This window comes from Populus alba, chromosome 14 (genome assembly GCF_005239225.2).
Source record: "Populus alba chromosome 14, ASM523922v2, whole genome shotgun sequence".
NCBI lineage: Eukaryota > Viridiplantae > Streptophyta > Magnoliopsida > Malpighiales > Salicaceae > Populus > Populus alba.
In genome coordinates this window covers 281,150-299,137 of record NC_133297.1, presented here as the reverse complement: position 1 = coordinate 299,137, position 17,988 = coordinate 281,150, and the positions used below count along the sequence as shown (strand labels likewise).

Below are 17,988 nucleotides of genomic sequence, written 5' to 3'. Positions count from 1 at the left end.
CTGACTTGAAAACAATTGTTTGCATTATTGTTTTTTGGATGGACCATGAAGCATCCATCATGGCTCCCTTGTCATAGGTCCTATCCTACATGAACAGTCGTCGATTACTCTGTGAATTGTCTTTCAGTCCTGGAATCTTCAATATACTCATAGCTTAGTCCTTCATGTTTTAAGATCTTTAAATTAGTCCCTTGAATCTTGTTGATTTATGTCTTCTTAAAATGTCAATTTGTTCTCTCCAAACACTTATACTGTTGGTGTTTAGATTGAATTTTTATATTTTTAAAATAGAAAGAACGAGGAAATATATCTTTTCTGTTTAAATTTAGAGTCTTCATCTTTTCTATCCAAGACAGAGCCAAATGTTACCCTATAGCCAAAAGACTTTTTTTTATTTTTCTTTCCCTGTAGCTTTTCAAATATATATGAAGGACCAGGTTATAGTCCTATTGAAACTCAGGGACTAAGATATAATTAATTTGCTCTTGATTACTTAAGCACTTCTCTTGCTATATAATACAAAAAAAGTGTAGACTTGTTGAAGGACTTTTGTATCGTGATCAATTCTTTGGAGGTGAATAGAGAACCAATTATGGGAAAGTTCAAAAGTGTTTGTGTCTTTTGTGGAAGCAAGTCAGGGAATAAAAGGATATTCAGTGATGCAGCCCTTGATCTTGGAAGGGAGCTGGTTAGTATACTCCTCACTCTCTTTCTTTCAGCTTTTTTTTTTTTGGAATTTGGAGGGTATTTTATGAAAAGGGGAATTCGCAGGTTGAAAGGAAGATGGATTTAGTGTATGGAGGAGGGAGTATTGGACTGATGGGGCTTGTTTCTCAGACTGTTTATGATGGTGAATGTCATGTCTTAGGGTAAGACACCGATATCTCGAATCATGGTATATATATATAGTCATTATACTCTTAATTCATTTCGTTATTAATATTTTTTTGTTTTTGTTTTTTGTTTTTGTTTTTGTTTTTTGGATAGTGTTATCCCAAGAGCTCTTGTACCGATTGAGGTATGTGAACCCTCAACTGATCCACACTCACTTCAATCTTCCTCCTCATGCACATGCATGTTTGCATGAATGATAATTACGATTTGTTCTCAGATTTCAGGTCACACAGTTGGAGAGGTGTTGATTGTATCTGATATGCATGAAAGGAAGGCTGAGATGGCTCGGCGAGCTGATGCTTTCGTTGCTCTTCCTGGTATTTACATGTTCAAATCTCACAAGCTTCAAGCATTTTAGTGTTGATGAAAAGAAGATTGTTAATTACTGCTTACTGTTCTCACTGGGTTTTTTTGGGTTAATCAATGAAGGAGGGTATGGAACCTTTGAGGAGTTGCTTGAGATGATAACATGGTCTCAGCTTGGAATCCATAACAAGCCAGTAAGTAATTCATTTTGCATCTGCTTTTTCTTCATATGATATCTCCTACTTGTTACATAGAGAAATTAATCCACGTAGAAATTGTAAGAATAATGTGTAATTTACTCGAAAGAAGCAGCAATGAGCTAGCTAGCTAGCAGCCTCATCTTTGAAAAGCTTTAATTCCCATGGTTAAGAAATTACAAGTTTTGTAAACGATCGTAGACGACATTATAAGTGGCCAAGTTGTAAGTCAAGTCAGAAGTACCCTAATAGCTAGCCTCCACTTGTTATTGTTACTAATGAAAAATCCAAGATCCAATCTCATATCTATAAAAAAATGTATTAGCAATGCAATTTGAGTCATTATAATGCTTTTGACATTGATTAGTTGATTGGATTAAAGGGCTAATGAATCTTGAAAATATGATTAAGCTCACCAAGGTTATATGAGAAATGGAAATCGGGATCATAATATACACAATTATGGAAGGTCATATGAAGGGGGCGGGGGTGTCGAGATTGGTATGGTGCTGAGAGGAATGGGATGCTTTTTGTTTCTGGTTTAGGAACACGGATTGCATCGCAGCGGTGCCCTCGTTCCCATATGAACATTGGCCAGGATTCAAGCTCTGGCAGGTAGCTGGAGTGCTACGATTTTCAAATCCCATATTTCATAAACCAAACACTGACCAGGAAACGGGATTAAAAGGCCATGTTGATGATGTTGAAAAAGCAAATCACTTTTCTAAAAGCTATTGTTTTCACTAAAAGTTATTCAAAACCATCAAATCAGGGAAGATATTAGCAGTTTGTGACTTTGTGGTTATCAGTCTGGCTATAGGCAGTAAACTTGACAATCGTCCAAATACGGAGGGGGCTAGCTGGCTGGAGGATCATGAATAAGACTTGGCACCCATTTTTAGGCACGTGGTTAAAGCTTAATCTTTGCTTTAGCAAGTGTTTGTTTTCAGTGTTTTTAACTGCTCATTGTCAAAGCGATCAGTAGGAGATGCAATGTATGCAACTCAAATCAAGTTGAGCCTTAATTATTTGACAAGAAGTGATAACAGGGCAAAGGGAGGCTTGACTTTATTAGCTTCAAGAATTTTAATTTAATGTTTAAATCAATCATCTTCACCAGCAACTAATTTGAAAGATAATATAAAAATACGCTGACTGGTTAAAACCAACGTCGGTGTTACGCTCACATGATGCTAAAGCATTTGTGACGGCCTATTAGGCTGCTGTGGGATTTCAAAACCGACTTTCTACGCTCTACAATCGGCTTTTAGGGTGGTGATTCATGCAAGTGTTTTTTTTTTTTAAATTAAAATTTTATTATTTTTTTCCTTCCTCGAGCAAATTAATATTTTTAATAATTAATGGTGTGGCATATTACCTCTATTTAGGTGTGACAGTATAAGAAAATGGTGTGGAAAATCACCACCCTAGCTTCTAAGAACTTGCATGAGGTAAAATTGTTGTTTTAGGATATCAGCAGGGGGGTTTGTGAAATTATGTTGAATGAATTTCAACGATTTCTTTGATAAGCATTGTTGAATCTATCTCTTCCTATTTCTCAAATTAAATGGGGAAAATAAATAAATACAGGTGGGTCTATTAAATGTTGATGGGTACTATGATAGCTTGCTTGGGTTTTTTGACAAAGGCGTAGAAGAAGGATTTATTGGACCTTCAGCCAGGAAAATTGTCATATCTGCAAGGACGGCTACAGAGCTAATCCAGAAAATGGAGGTACAGACATGCACTGCTCATCTCATATGCTACAGATTATATACCGGTTCTCTTGCTTTAACTCTTTGTTCCATGTGTTCTTTGTAGGATTATATACCTCTCCATGAACAAGTAGCACCAAGTCATAGCTGGAAAGTAGAAGGGTGCAATGGAAATTTGTAGCTGTTTGCTTCTTCAGATCTTCAAAGAGGAAAAATATTTCTCTTCTTCTTGTGATGATAATTTTACAACTGATTGCTTGAAGTGCGTGTGCAAGCCTCCCCAACGTAAATTGAAGGATATAATGCACAAAAATGATGTATTAAATAGGAATAAGTGGTATTTATGCATGCAAAACCCTCTTGTGATGGCTATATTTTTTTACTTCAGAATGAGTAAATCACTTGAAAACATTCACTTGCTTTAGGCATACAGAAGTGAATGATAAAATCACACGTACAGGCCATAAACATCTCAATAATCTCACATGCAAGCATCACATAATTTCCTGTAATTTTCATGAGCTAAGATCACTACTCATCAAAGTGGAAATAACGCTAACTGCTAGTTCTGGAATGGTACATAGTCGACACTGCATGCAGAAGCAGGTGCAGGAACGTCCTCATGAAGTTCACAACAAGGAAACGGGTAAGAATCTCACTCTGATTCTGTTTCGGGTTATGTAAAAGCTGATCTCTCCTGTTTCAAACCTTCTTTGAGTAGTGAGAGATACAACATGCAACCCAATTTCGGATGAATTAACGAAAACCTAAAGAAACTCTTTCTCAACCTTTTAACAACCATTTATAAGAAATCCAGTGTATTTTACTTCAAAAACATCAAATGGGTACGCCACGTGAGATGGGAAATAAAAACAGCATTTGTTCACCTCTTCAGAGGATAATAAAGGGGCAGGACAAATTAAATACAGATGCATGCACAGCTTGCTATCAGTGTGATGAAATGAAAAGGTTCTTGATTCACTTTGAGAAAAAAGCGCAGAGCAGATAAAGACCACGAAAATGAACTTATATTTTACAGATATAGAGTTGTCATGATCAACAGGAAATGCCAATGGCCAATGAAATAAAAGAACAATCAAATAAAAAAATAAAGGTCTAAAATGAGCTCAATTTGTATCATTCCGTGGCTGAATCAAGAAAACGAGTGACATGAATCATTTTTATGGAAAAGAAAAAAAGTAGCACCCAAACCTCACTAGCATGTATTGATTCCATCCTTGCAGTCGCTGGTCAAGTTATAAAATGTTTCCACGCGAGTTTGTGCTCTGTAAAGAGCCTCAGTATCCATAGCCACTCTCATGTATCCGTCAAACTCAACTGGGTGACCATTATTCAAAAGAATTTGTCCACAATTCCTTGTAATCACCAATTAAATGGACCTTGAAGTGAGACCTCAATTTATCAAAGTAATTGTAGAATGGCTCATTGGTTGCTATACACAGATTCCTCCAAGGTTGAATCATCCCTTGAAGCTTTGTAACAAGCTCGTAGGGTGATGTATCGGCATCCAAATGTGGCCACAGCTCTTTATTTTGAGCTTTCTCCCTACGAACCACATGTACCAAAATCCCAGTCCATTCTCCCACTGATGTCTGTAACAACATTCATCAATCTTTTTGATTTCCAAACTGCATGCCACGGTCTCTGAATGTACTTTGCAGCCCGCCCTTCACACATCCTATGCCAATAATTTTCCGGCTCCTGACCACCAAATTGCCTCCATATGATTGTGCTCTTAACTTTCCTTGGTTGCATTGGTGTCATCTTATGGGCCACAACCTTCTTAACTGGATCTTTCTTCTTACGGGAGCGATTCCATTTCTTCCAATCTCTCAAAAGTTCACCCTCTTCGGCAATTGACGCCGCCTCCTTAAGATGCTCAAAATCAAAATAAAACCTAAAATCCGTCCCCTCCTGATCCTTCCCATCCGGATTATAACTACCTGCCAAGTACATGCTCAAGTCCATGACAAATGTCCTGTTCAAATACATGGCCTCCCCCAACCCCCGTAAGAACTCACACGTGTACTGATTCATTCCCTTACAATAATCCCCTCCTCTAGAATAATACAAGTACTTCCTATTTCTAAAGTTCGTTTCAGATCCCAATCTTGGACTTGTCTCATTTATCTCATTGTCCTGAACCAATGGTGCAATTTTCGGATTATTTCTACCACTCCTGGAGGAATTAACTCTAATCCTTCTGGCGTTGAAACCAGAATGCCAACCATCAGCATGCACAATTTTGTAAGAACAATTCTCTTTAATTACAAACTTAAACCTCCTAAAATCCCTATACTTCCTCTACGACTTCTCTTTCTTATTCCCAAACGTCCATGACACGTCAAACTCATCCTGCTTCGATCCATTAACCGGAGTTTGATAATGCAAAAACACAACTGACTTAAACAGCCACAAATTGAACTTCTCAACCGTAATCAAAACCCTTGGATCCGAACAATTCACTACCTCCAAATGCTCACGACCAGATGACTTGAGGGTCATATCGCTCACTTCCTCCTCCTTTCTCTTGATCACCTACTCAGTAATTGGCTTGATATCAGCAGTAGGAGGGACAGCAGGGGCAGTCCCAGTTTGCAAATCCTCACCAGTTTTGACAACAGAATCCTCAATTTTAAAAGTGGCATTCTCAGTTTGTGTAAAGAGTTTCGCGAAAGCTGGAGCTGATTCCAGCCATGGATTTGGTGGTTGGTATGTGATTGCAGTAACAGTAAATATCAAAACTGAGACCACAAACACTGAGAAGCATAAATTACTTGTCAACTTTATCAAGTTCTGCCCTATATGATCAGCTCCTAGATTGGTTTCATTCATGGATTTTCTCTAACCCTTAAAACCCAAATCCAAAATCTATTCGGATCTTGAACTCAATCCAAAAAACCAAAAACAACCCAAGTTTTCTTAGACCACATCCAATAATGGGTTACCTTCAAAATCCAATCTTTTCTTAACTTATAACAGAATCAAGTACAGGCAAAAACAGGAAATCAAAGCAAGAAGGAGACCGCTAAACAAGGTTTTACTTAAATTGAAATGAAGAGAGTGAAAGCAGCGGAAGAGGATGTACCGATTGATGAGGTGAATTTAAATGGAGAGAGTGAAAACAGTGAGATTTAGTGAGATCTAATATGAATTCAGCATAAAGTTATGAACTTTAATGGAGAAGAAGATAGAATGGAGTGTTTGTGTTGAAAGTGTGAAGCTTGGGTTAGAAGGAAAGAAAGAGACTGCCGTCAACTGTGATTTTTTCTTGTCTGAAAGTGAAGTCAGATAAGAGTGACATGGAGACAGAAGGACAGGCTCTCGTGTCACAAGTGAAATATTAGAGGTGCCTTATCAGAATCATAGATTTGTGCACCTTATAGGAAAAATCAATTAAGGCTAAAAATCAATTAAGGTCACGTTTGTTTGTTCGCAGGAAAGTAATTTTTTTTTTAAAAAAATAAATTCTAAAAAAATAAATTTGAAAAAATATTTTTTAATATTTGGTAGTGTTATGAAAAATAAACTAAAAAATATTTTTCATTGTTTGGTTATGTCATGGAAAATGAGCTGGAAAATAACTTATTAATATTTTATTTTTCTCAAGTTTATTAAAATAATGAGTAACAAATCTTACAAATTAAAAAGTTGAATGAGAATGAAATTGAAAAAAAAAAATATAGTTTCATAAATTATCTCAAATAAAACAAATAATAATCAAAATAATAGGGATCAAATCTAAAAAATTTAAAAAAAAAATGAAAAATGAAGAAATTAAAATAATAATAATCAACATTTCATAAATTATTTCAAATAAAATAAGTAACAATCAAAAGAATGAGGATCAAATTTGATAAATAAAAAATTTCAATAAAAAAATGATAAGAAAAAAGCAAATAACAATTATAAAAATAAAGACCAAAGTTAATATAAAAATAAAATTTTAAGAGATGAAATTGAAAAATAAATATTCAAAACAAAAATATATATAGCAATCAAAAGTTTGAGGATCAAATTTGATATAATCAGCAAATAATGACATTTCTAAATTTTTCACAACTTCCGGAAAGTGTTTTCCCCTCAATTTTTTCAGGAAAACACTTTCCTGAAAACCAAGCCAAATTTTCCTTTTACTGGAAAGTGTTTTCCATTGACCAACTTTTCTATTGGCAAACAAACACAAGAAAGTTTGGAAAGTGTTTTCCCGGAAACCATTTTCCGGAAAACAAATACAGCTAAAAGAAAACACTCTCCTAAAAACCAAGTCAATTTTTTTTTTGACTAAAATTGACTGAAAAGTGTTTTCTGTTGACCGAAAAGTGTTTTCAGTTGACTAGAAAGTGTTTTCCGCTGACCGGAAATTTTTTTCCGTTGACCAACTTTCTGTGATGTTTTATATTAAAGGGATAGGAAAAGCCTAGAAACCCCTTGAAGGCTTAGATGTGGGAATAAATGAATGAGGGGGTATAGTAGTAATTGGATAAATAGTTGATAAATATAAATAGGAAGTAAAAAAATAAAAATAATAGAAATCTGATTTTGAGAGGAAGAGAATCTGCAGAAGTGAGAAAGGAAAGAAGCACAAGAGAAAAGATGGGAAAATAAGGGAAAAAGGAAGAGAATTGGAGGAAATAAGTGAAAAAAGGTAAGATTTAGGTTGTTTAATGTGTATAATATGTTAACTAAGCTTTAATTTTAGTTTTGATGAATGTTAGGGTTTTGAGAATTTGTGTTTTGGGTTTAATTGATGAATTAAATTGAAGGTTAGGGGTTGATTGTTGTGGGTAATTGATTATTAAGTTGATTTTGGAAGATTATGATGATTTTGAGTTATGATTTTGTTTAAATGGTGAATTTGTGTTAGAAATCAGGGGATAACAGTAGGTGATCTGTTGAAATTCTGGGTTTGAGGTTGAAGATGACGAAAATTCAATTTGGTCCCTCAATTTCTGAAAATTACAGTTTAGTCCCCGAACTTTGGAAAATTACAAATTGGTCCCTAGAGCATATTCCGAGATTCTGAACAGAATAACATATGAATTATGGACATAATTACTGTATAGATAAGAGAATTTAACACTTTCAATTTAGTCCTCCAATTTGACAAAAAGTACAATTTAACCCTAAAAATTTAGTAAAATTCCAGAATGATCCCTGGAGCATAATGATACATCCTGGACAGAATTGAGGATTAATTGAGGTCATAATTTCAGTATATTCATGGATTTATGACAAATTTCAGTTTGGTCCTCCATTTGATAAAAGTTACAATTTGGCCCTAAAAATATGGAAAATTACAGATTAGGCCCTAGCTGTAATATTAGCTTTTGCAGATTAGTTTGATGAATAATTAAGGGTTACTTAGTGAATTATTACCAATTTTATTAGTTGTTTTTATTATGGATTAGATTTCGGGAAAACCGTTAGATTTTGGGTTTTTGATAAAAGTGACTAGTTAGTTTAAAAACATATAGGATTACGGAATACACCCTTAGTTAAGTGTATTAAATAGATTATATGTTCTTTCGAGTCGTTCTTGAAAATGTTTCCTTTGTATTCAGATAATCCTGATATTCTACCGACGGGACGTTAGTAGGATTTTCTTCAGTGTCTGCTTTTGGCTTCTGTTTGCTTTTGAGTCAGGTGAGTGGATAATTTTCCATATGCATGAGAAATACTATAAATTTTTGATTTGTTAATATGAATTGGATCATGCTTCTTGATAATATATATTGATTATTATCCTTGTTATGATAAAGCATGATCAATTATTGAATCTGAATTCTTGATATGAACCAATACGTATTTTGAAGTGAATTCTGAATTGATAGCTCCTCATTTGATTGATGTCATGAGTTGAGCTTTGAGATATGAATATGTTTGTTTGATTATGATTATGAACATATGGTATGTCAGTCAGAATACCCATGCTAACAGGGTAATGTTAGTCTTTGTGCACATCGTATCTGAACCCTAGTTGGTCGGGGGAGACACCAACCTGTGTGGACTGATCATCTAACAGTACGGAGCCTCATGCTCATTGCATTTTGATTTTCTGACGAGTTCTACCATATGATATTCTTGTTATGGCCTATTTGATAAACTTTCGTATAAGAACTAAAGCCAAACTTATATATATATATATATATATATTTCTCATTGCTATATTACCTCGTGTGTGTATATTGAACGTTATCTACTCACTGAGTTGTTGAACTCACCCTCTCATTATTTATTCTTTTCAGGCTTATAGCTTGATAGCGGGTTAATTTTGTTGAACCTTCCGAACCTACTTTTGATTGTAATTTGTATCTTTCTTTTTATGTCAAGTTAGTGCTCCAAAACTATGAAATTATATTAACTCTTGTATTAAGACAATCAAATTATGTTATGAAGTTAATTTGTTGTTAATGTTGTGTTAAACTCTGATTGGGTTGTTCAGAAGATTGTATGTAAGTTTGGGTTCGCATAGGTTTGGAACCTTGGAGGGGAACCTTGCCTATGTGCCGGTCATGGATCCGGGATTCGGGTCGTGACAAACTTGGTATCAGAGTTTAAGGTTAAAGAAACAATAATATAATTAATTTCATAATAAGTGGAGCATTAGGATCCGTATCGTCTTGTTTGTTGTTTTTGAAATTTTAAATTCTCATCAAGTATGTCTTCTTCCTTGTGATAGATATGCTTTCCTATAATTCTGTGAAAATCATCATGCTATTGTTCCAGCATGACTTAAGTGCTCTCACTTTTATTTTAGGAAATGTCGAGGAATAGACGAACAATTGTTAGGGTAGATGATGATAAAGATGATGTCCTTATTGTGTAGTTTAGAAATGCAAGGTATAGGAGGTAGGGCAGTACATCCGCACCTCAACATGTTCTTCCTGTTTGCTCTTTTGAAGCAAAAGTTTTGTTTAATACGAGTGCAACTCATTTGTTTGTGTCCTCATATTTTGCCATGAGGTTAGATAAACAACCAACATTGTTAACATCCCCCATTTCAGTCTCCACTCCCTTAGATGAGTTAATATTAGTAAAGTATGTGTATCTGGGTTGTGAAATAGAGATTAGAGATAAGATCTTTATGGGAGACTTAAATGTCTTAGATATGGTTGATTTTGATGTGATTTTAGGAATGGATTGGTTGGCTAAGCATAGGGCTTCGGTAAATTGTTGGGGTAAGAAAATAATGTTTGATCTAGATCAAGAAGTTGGGTTGGTATTTCAAGGAGATAAGATTGGGTCTCCATCAATTATGTTGTCGGCTATCTCGAGGAAAATGGCCCGAAAAGGGGTACAGTGCTACCTAGCATATATAGTGGATGTAGAGAAAGAAGTTCCCCAGTTAGAGGAAGTCCCTATAGTAAGGGAGTTTATCGATGTATTTCCCGATGACTTACCTGGATTGCCTCCGTATAGGGAGATTGAGTTTTGTATTGATTTGGTTCCGGGTACCGAACCAATATCAATGGCACCATATAGAATCGCGCCAGCAGAATTGAGAGAGTTAAAGGAGCAGCTGCAGGATTTATTGGATAAAAAGTTCATCCGACCAAGTGTGTCCCTTTGGGGAGCTCCGGTGTTGTTTGTGAAGAAGAAAGATGGGTCATTGAGGTTGTGTATAGATTATAGGCAATTGAATCGGGTGACAATTCAAAATAGATACCCACTCCCTCGTATAGATGATTTGTTTGATCAGTTACAGGGAGCTCAATTCTTTTCTAAGATCGATCTTCGATCTAGGTATCATCAGTTGAGGATTAAGGAGGCAGACATTTCAAAGACAACGTTTAGAACTCGGTATGGTCATTATGAGTTCTTAGTGATGTCTTTTGGGTTGACGAATGCACCAGTGGCTTTTATGGACTTGATGAATAGAGTGTTTGGCCAATTTATTGATCGATTTGTGATAGTTTTTATTGATGATATTTTGGTGTATTCGAGGTCTAGAGAGGAGCATAAGCAGCATTTGAGAATGGTGCTTCAAACTCTGCGAGATCATCAGTTGTATGGAAAGTTCTCAAAGAGTGAGTTTTGGTTGGAGAGTGTAGCATTTCTTGGGCATGTAGTGTCAAGGAATGGGATTGAGGTTGATCCTCAAAAGATTGAGGCAGTTAAGCAGTGGCTTAGGCCTACTTCGGCGACAGAGATTAGAAGTTTCTTAGGTTTGGCCGACTACTATCGGAGGTTTGTGGAGAACTTTTCTCGAATTTCTGCACCATTGACTAAGTTAATGCAGAAAAATGTTAAGTTTCAGTGATCTGAAGCTTGTGAGAAAAGTTTCTTAGAGTTGAAGGAGAGATTGACTACAGTGCCTATTCTAGCAGTACCATCAGGTTCTGGTGGTTACACAGTGTATTGTGATGCTTCGAGAGTGGGGTTAGGATGTGTTCTAATGCAGCATGGCAAGGTTATTGCCTATGCTTCACGACAGCTGAAGAAGCATGAACAGAACTATCCTACACGTGATTTAGAGATGGCAGCTGTAATTTTTGCTTTGAAGATTTGGAGGCACTACTTGTATGGTGAAACTTGTGAGATCTTTACAGATCACAAGAGCTTAAAATACATCTTTCAGCAGAGGGATCTAAACCTGAGGCAGAGAAGATGGATGGAACTACTAAAGGATTATGATTGTACCATACAGTACCACCCAGGTAGGGCAAATGTAGTTGTCGATGCTTTGAGTAGAAAATCATCAGGAAGCTTAGCTCATATTCAAGAGGTACGAAGACCTCTGATTAGGGAGCTGCATGAGTTAGTGGATGAAGGAGTCAGATTTGATCTTAGTGAAGCTTGAGCAATGATTGCTCATTTTCAGGTTAAGTCAGATTTGTTTGATAAGATAAAAGCAGCTCAGAATAAAGATGATTCACTACTCAGGATTAGAAATGAGGTTGAGCAGGGTAAGGCTGCAGGTTTTGTGATTGGTGATGATGATGTGCTCAGATATAGGGATAGGCTTTGTGTACCTGATGTAAATGATCTGAGGAGAGAATTGATGATATAGGCACATCAGACAGTTTACACAATGCATCCAGGTTCCACCAAGATGTATAAAGACCTTAAGGTGTGTTATTGGTGGAATAAGATGAAGGCTGATGTAGCAGATTTTGTTTCTAGGTGTTTGACCTGTCAGAGGGTAAAGGGTGAACACCAGAAACCTCCTGGATTGTTACAACCATTGTTGATTCCAGAATGGAAGTGGGAGAGGATCACAATGGACTTTGTGACAGGATTGCCTAGGAGTCAGGAGGGTTATGATTCAATATGGGTGATTGTTGACAGGTTGACAAAATCAGCCCATTTTCTGCCAGTTAAGATTACTTATGGATATGCAAAGTTGGCGGAATTGTTTATTAGTGAGATTGTACGGTTGCATGGAGTGTCAGTCTCGATAGTGTCTGATAGAGGTCCACAGTTTACATCACGATTTTAGGTGAAATTTCAAGAAGCTATGGGTACTAAAGTGCAGTTGAGTACAGCTTTTCACCCTCAGACAGATGGTCAGTCTGAGAGGACTATTCAGACCTTGGAGGATATGCTACGGGCTTGTGTTATGGATTTTGGAGTTGGTTGGAGTAAGTTCCTACCATTAGTGGAATTTGCTTACAACAACAGTTATCAGGCTAGCATAGAGATGACACCTTATGAGGCTTTGTATGGACGAAAGTGTAGATCACCAGTTTATTGGTTTGAGGTTGGTGAGAAGAAGCTAATGGGACCGGAGTTGATTCAGATTACCTCAGAGAAGATTGAGGTAATTAGAAAGAAGCTTCAAACAGCTCAGAGTAGACAAAAAAGTTATGCGGATAGAAGAAGGCGTGACTTAGAGTTTTCAGTGGGTGATTGCGTGTTCTTAAAGATATCACCTACAAAAGGAGTATTCAGGTTTGGGAAGAAAGGCAAGTTGAGTCCTCGATTCATTGGACCGTATGAGATTCTGGAGAGAGTTGGGGTAGTTGCTTATAGGTTAGCATTACCACCAAACTTGTCTGCTATTCATCCGGTATTTCATGTTTTCATGTTAAGGAAATATATGTCAGATCCGTCACATGTATTAGAGGTTCATCCCATTGACTTGAGGGATGATATGGTTTATGAGGTGCAACCGGAAGCTATGGTTGACCGACAAGTGAGGAAGCTTAGGTCGAAGGACATAGCTTCAGTGAAAGTGAAATGGAAAGGCCATTCACGTGAGGAAGCGACATGGGAGCTCGAGGATAAGATGCGTGAGGAGTATCCTTATCTTTTCGATAATCTCGGTAAGTATTCAATCTTTTCTATTAAGTTTCGAGGACGAAACTTTTATAAGGTGGGGAGATTGTGATGTTTTATATTAAAGGGATAGGAAAAGCCTAGAAACCCATTGAAGGCTTAGATGTGGGAATAAATGAATGAGGGGTATAATAGTAATTGGATAAATAGTTGATAAATATAAATAGGAAGTATAAAAAGAAAAATAATAGAAATCTGATTTTGAGAGGAAGAGAATCTGCAGAAGTGAGAAAGGAAAGAAGAAGAAGAGAAAAGATGGGAAAATAAGGGAAAAAGGAAGAGAATTGGAGGAAATAAGTGAAAAAAGGTAAGATTTAGGTTGTTTAATGTGTATAATATGTTAACTAAGCTTTAATTTTAGTTTTGATGAATGTTAGGGTTTTGAGAATTTGTGTTTTGGGTTTAATTGATGAATTAAATTGAAGGTTAGGGGTTGATTGTTGTGGGTAATTGATTATTAAGTTGATTTTGGAAGATTATGATGATTTTGAGTTATGATTTTGTTTAAATGGTGAATTTGTGTTAGAAATCAGGGGATAACAGTAGGTGCTCTGTTGAAATTCTGGGTTTGAGGTTGAAGATGACGAAAATTCAATTTGGTCCCTCAATTTCTGAAAATTACAGTTTAGTCCCCGAACTTTGGAAAATTACAAATTGGTCCCTAGAGCATATTCCGAGATTCTGAACAGAATAACATATGAATTATGGACATAATTACTGTATAGATAAGAGAATTTAACACTTTCAATTTAGTCCTCCAATTTGACAAAAAGTACAATTTAACCCTAAAAATTTAGTAAAATTCCAGAATGATCCCTGGAGCATAATGATACATCCTGGACAGAATTGAGGATTAATTGAGGTCATAATTTCAGTATATTCATGGATTTATGACAAATTTCAGTTTGGTCCTCCATTTGATAAAAGTTATAATTTGGCCCTAAAAATATGGAAAATTACAGATTAGGCCCTAGCTGTAATATTAGCTTTTGCAGATTAGTTTGATGAATAATTAAGGGTTACTTAGTGAATTATTACCAATTTTATTAGTTGTTTTTATTATGGATTAGATTTCGGGAAAACCGTTAGATTTTGGGTTTTTGAGAAAAGTGACTAATTAGTTTAAAAACATATAGGATTACGGAATACACCCTTAGTTAAGTTTATTAAATAGATTATATGTTCTTTCGAGTCGTTCTTGAAAATGTTTCCTTTGTATTCAGATAATCCTGATATTCTACCGACGGGACGTCAGTAGGATTTTCTTCAGTGTCTGCTTTTGGCTTCTGTTTGCTTTTGAGTCAGGTGAGTGGATAATTTTCCATATGCATGAGAAATACTATAAATTTTTGATTTGTTAATATGAATTGGATCATGCTTCTTGATAATATATATTGATTATTATCCTTGTTATGATAAAGCATGATCAATTATTGAATCTGAATTCTTGATATGAACCAGTACGTATTTTGAAGTGAATTCTGAATTGATAGCTCCTCATTTGATTGATGTCATGAGTTGAGCTTTGAGATATGAATATGTTTGTTTGATTATGATTATGAACCTATGGTATGTCAGTCAGAATACCCATGCTAACAGGGTAGTGTTAGTCTTTGTGCACATCGTATCTGAACCCTAGTTGGTCGGGGGAGACACCAACCTGTGTGGACTGATCATCCAACAGTACGGAGCCTCATGCTCATTGCATTTTGATTTTCTGACGAGTTCTACCATATGATATTCTTGTTATGGCCTATTTGATAAACCTTCGTATAAGAACTAAAGCCAAACTTGTGTGTGTGTGTGTGTGTGTGTGTGTGTGTGTGTGTATATTATATTTCTCATTGCTATATTACCTCGTGTGTGTATATTGAACGTTATCTACTCACTGAGTTGTTGAACTCACCCTCTCATTATTTATTCTTTTCAGGCTTATAGCTTGATAGCGGGTCAATTTTGTTGAACCTTCCGAACCTACTTTTGATTGTAATTTGTATCTTTCTTTTTATGTCAAGTTAGTGCTCCAAAACTATGAAATTATATTAACTCTTGTATTAAGACAATCAAATTATGTTATGAAGTTAATTTGTTGTTAATGTTGTGTTAAACTCTGATTGGGTTGTTCAGAAGATTGTATGTAAGTTTAGGTTCGCATAGGTTTGGAACCTTGGAGGGGAACCTTGCCTATGTGCCGGTCATAGATCCGGGATTCGGGTCGTGACACTTTCCTAATGACAAACAAACACAGGAAAGTTTGAAAAATGGTTTTCCAGAAACTACTTTCCGGGAAACAAACAAGGCTTAAGAAAAATCAACGGCTTATTGGATTGGGGTGATGATGGATTATTGGAATTTGATTGCATTATGTTTATCAAAACTCGGATTTTGGAAATCTGAACCATCCCTGTCTTATTAGAACTAGAAACAAATTAAGTATTTTTTAACCACATTTTTTTTTCAAGTTATTACCAAGGCTAAATTAGGGTAAAATATGTAAGATGAGTGGAAATTCTTGAATTTGGATATGAACTACTCAAATTTATGAATGAATTTAGTATATCTACTTTACCAAAAAACTTATTTCACTTCTTATACTTTTTTTGTTTTCCTACTTGAGCTCTTCTACATTAAAGATCTATTAATCAGGCATACTTATTTAAAAAAATATGTTTTGATGCGACAATGGTTTAAAAGCTTTTTATAAGATAGTTACATCACATGATAAAAGGAATAGTAATGTGTTTTATTGGAGAGATGAAAATATAAATACATATAAATTTATTTATAAAACAATTTATGAATGAATTTTATATTTTTAAAATAAAAAATACAAGAGGATATATATTTCTTTTTATCTTCAATATCTTTATTTTTTTAATTTCAAGACAGCAGCCAAAAGTTGCCGCTTACTGTTCATTAAGGATAAATGTTGTAGTAATTACATTTTTTTTTTTTTTATCATAATGGGTCGATATCGGGTGATCTACTGACTTTGGAAATCAAATCTCATCTGCATTGCTCTCGAGACATGCATAGAGACACCATCCCAATAGTGTTTCTTCAACACCAGTCCCAAGAGTACCAGCTGGAATCGTCAAGGTCCAAGTCATTCTTGCATTAAACTTCACTATCATTCTCCATTGATCTGAAGATATAATCCTTTCAAATCCTCCTGGGTATAGTGCATAGTGGCATACTACTCTTTTAAATCTCTGCTTGAATAAGTATGTGATGTTGATTTGATCTTGAGTTTTTGACCCGTTATTATGCTTTAGATGGTCGTATGAATATGTGTTTTCAATGGCTATACAAACTCGGCAATAATCCGCGCAAACTCGGGAAATACATGAGGAAAGTGGGTGATTAATTTCCAAATCATCGGAGAAAGAACATGAACAGAATTAATCGGTGTTTAATTGGAAAATAATTGGCTGATTACTCTGAAGCATCGGAATAAATATAAAAATCAGTGATTAGTGAAAGACTCGGCAAACAAAAAGCGGTCATAATCGGCGATTAATTAAAAAATAGTCCGTTCATTACTAGTCGGTGATCTTCTTAAGTTAATGATCATGAATTCCTCGTGGATTTAGAGCGTGTTTGGCAGTGTGGTAGTGGTTGTTTTTCAAATAGCTTTTCGTGCCGAAATACATGTCAATGATGTTTTTTTATTTTTAAAAAATCATTTTTGACATCAGCACATCAAAACGATCCAAAAAATACAAACTGAACTCAATTTTAATAAAAAATAAATAAATTTAAATTTAGACAAAACACCGTTTGAAACACAATGTCAAACGATGTCTTAGATGAAAAAAGAAACGGAGGTTACTCGGCGATCGTTTGGATTGAAGAATCGGCAGCTCCCTGGCATTCTTTTCAAGTAAATAATCGGCAACTAGTCAAGTGAAAATATATCGGAAGAAGTTTGGGCTATATAGTCCCAGGAGGTACAGCATAGTGGCAAAAAACTTTACATCTGTATAATAGATTTCAAGTTTGAATTATAATATGCATCTCTTGTAATAATCTTAACCTATAAAATACATTTTTCAAAAAATAAGATTTGAGCTACATAGGCTCCTGTCGCTTTAATTTTGAGCCTTGAAAAAATCACGCCTTATTCTGCCTTTAATTTTTTTTTCAAGGACTTTGAAATAATTAAATTGGAAAAATGTAAAATGAAATTTTGTTAGGAGTTGAAACCGATCTCTTAGCATTAATTTAAGATTTTCTTAGTAAATAATAAAGATTTTTTTAAGTAATGGGTTTCTTAAAGCAAATTATAATCTAATAACTTTGTAATTTCTTAATTACTTTATAATTACAGCAAAACCAAATTATAAAATGCAATTACATCTCAAGAGGTATTTTATTTTAGGTTGAAAAATCACCCAATCCTAAATCATTAGAGTTATAAAAATTCTAAATCATGTCACGTGTAGGATTATAATATATAGAAACATAATTCATTTTTATATAACTAGTGAAAGTGATAAAATTGGAATTGAGAAGACAGGGACTCGTCTTCTACTTCATTCTGTTCTCGTCTAATCATGCCTTACCCTGTCCAC

General features: G+C 35.1%; 1 protein-coding gene and 1 pseudogene across 1 annotated transcript; one reads left to right on the top strand and one right to left on the bottom strand.

The window, feature by feature from the left end:
* Positions 1 to 530: 530 nt before the first annotated feature.
* On the top strand, positions 531 to 3,484 carry LOC118059322 (cytokinin riboside 5'-monophosphate phosphoribohydrolase LOG8). The gene is made up of 7 exons (XM_035072169.2): positions 531 to 688; positions 772 to 869; positions 988 to 1,018; positions 1,112 to 1,211; positions 1,324 to 1,394; positions 2,988 to 3,131; positions 3,219 to 3,484. Exons 1-7 carry the CDS (start codon positions 593 to 595, stop codon positions 3,291 to 3,293), a joined length of 615 nt encoding a protein of 204 aa, XP_034928060.1. The 5' UTR covers positions 531 to 592; the 3' UTR covers positions 3,294 to 3,484.
* A 639-nt stretch (positions 3,485 to 4,123) lies between these two features.
* Positions 4,124 to 6,528, bottom strand: LOC118059318 (uncharacterized; annotated as a pseudogene).
* Positions 6,529 to 17,988: the final 11,460 nt, after the last annotated feature.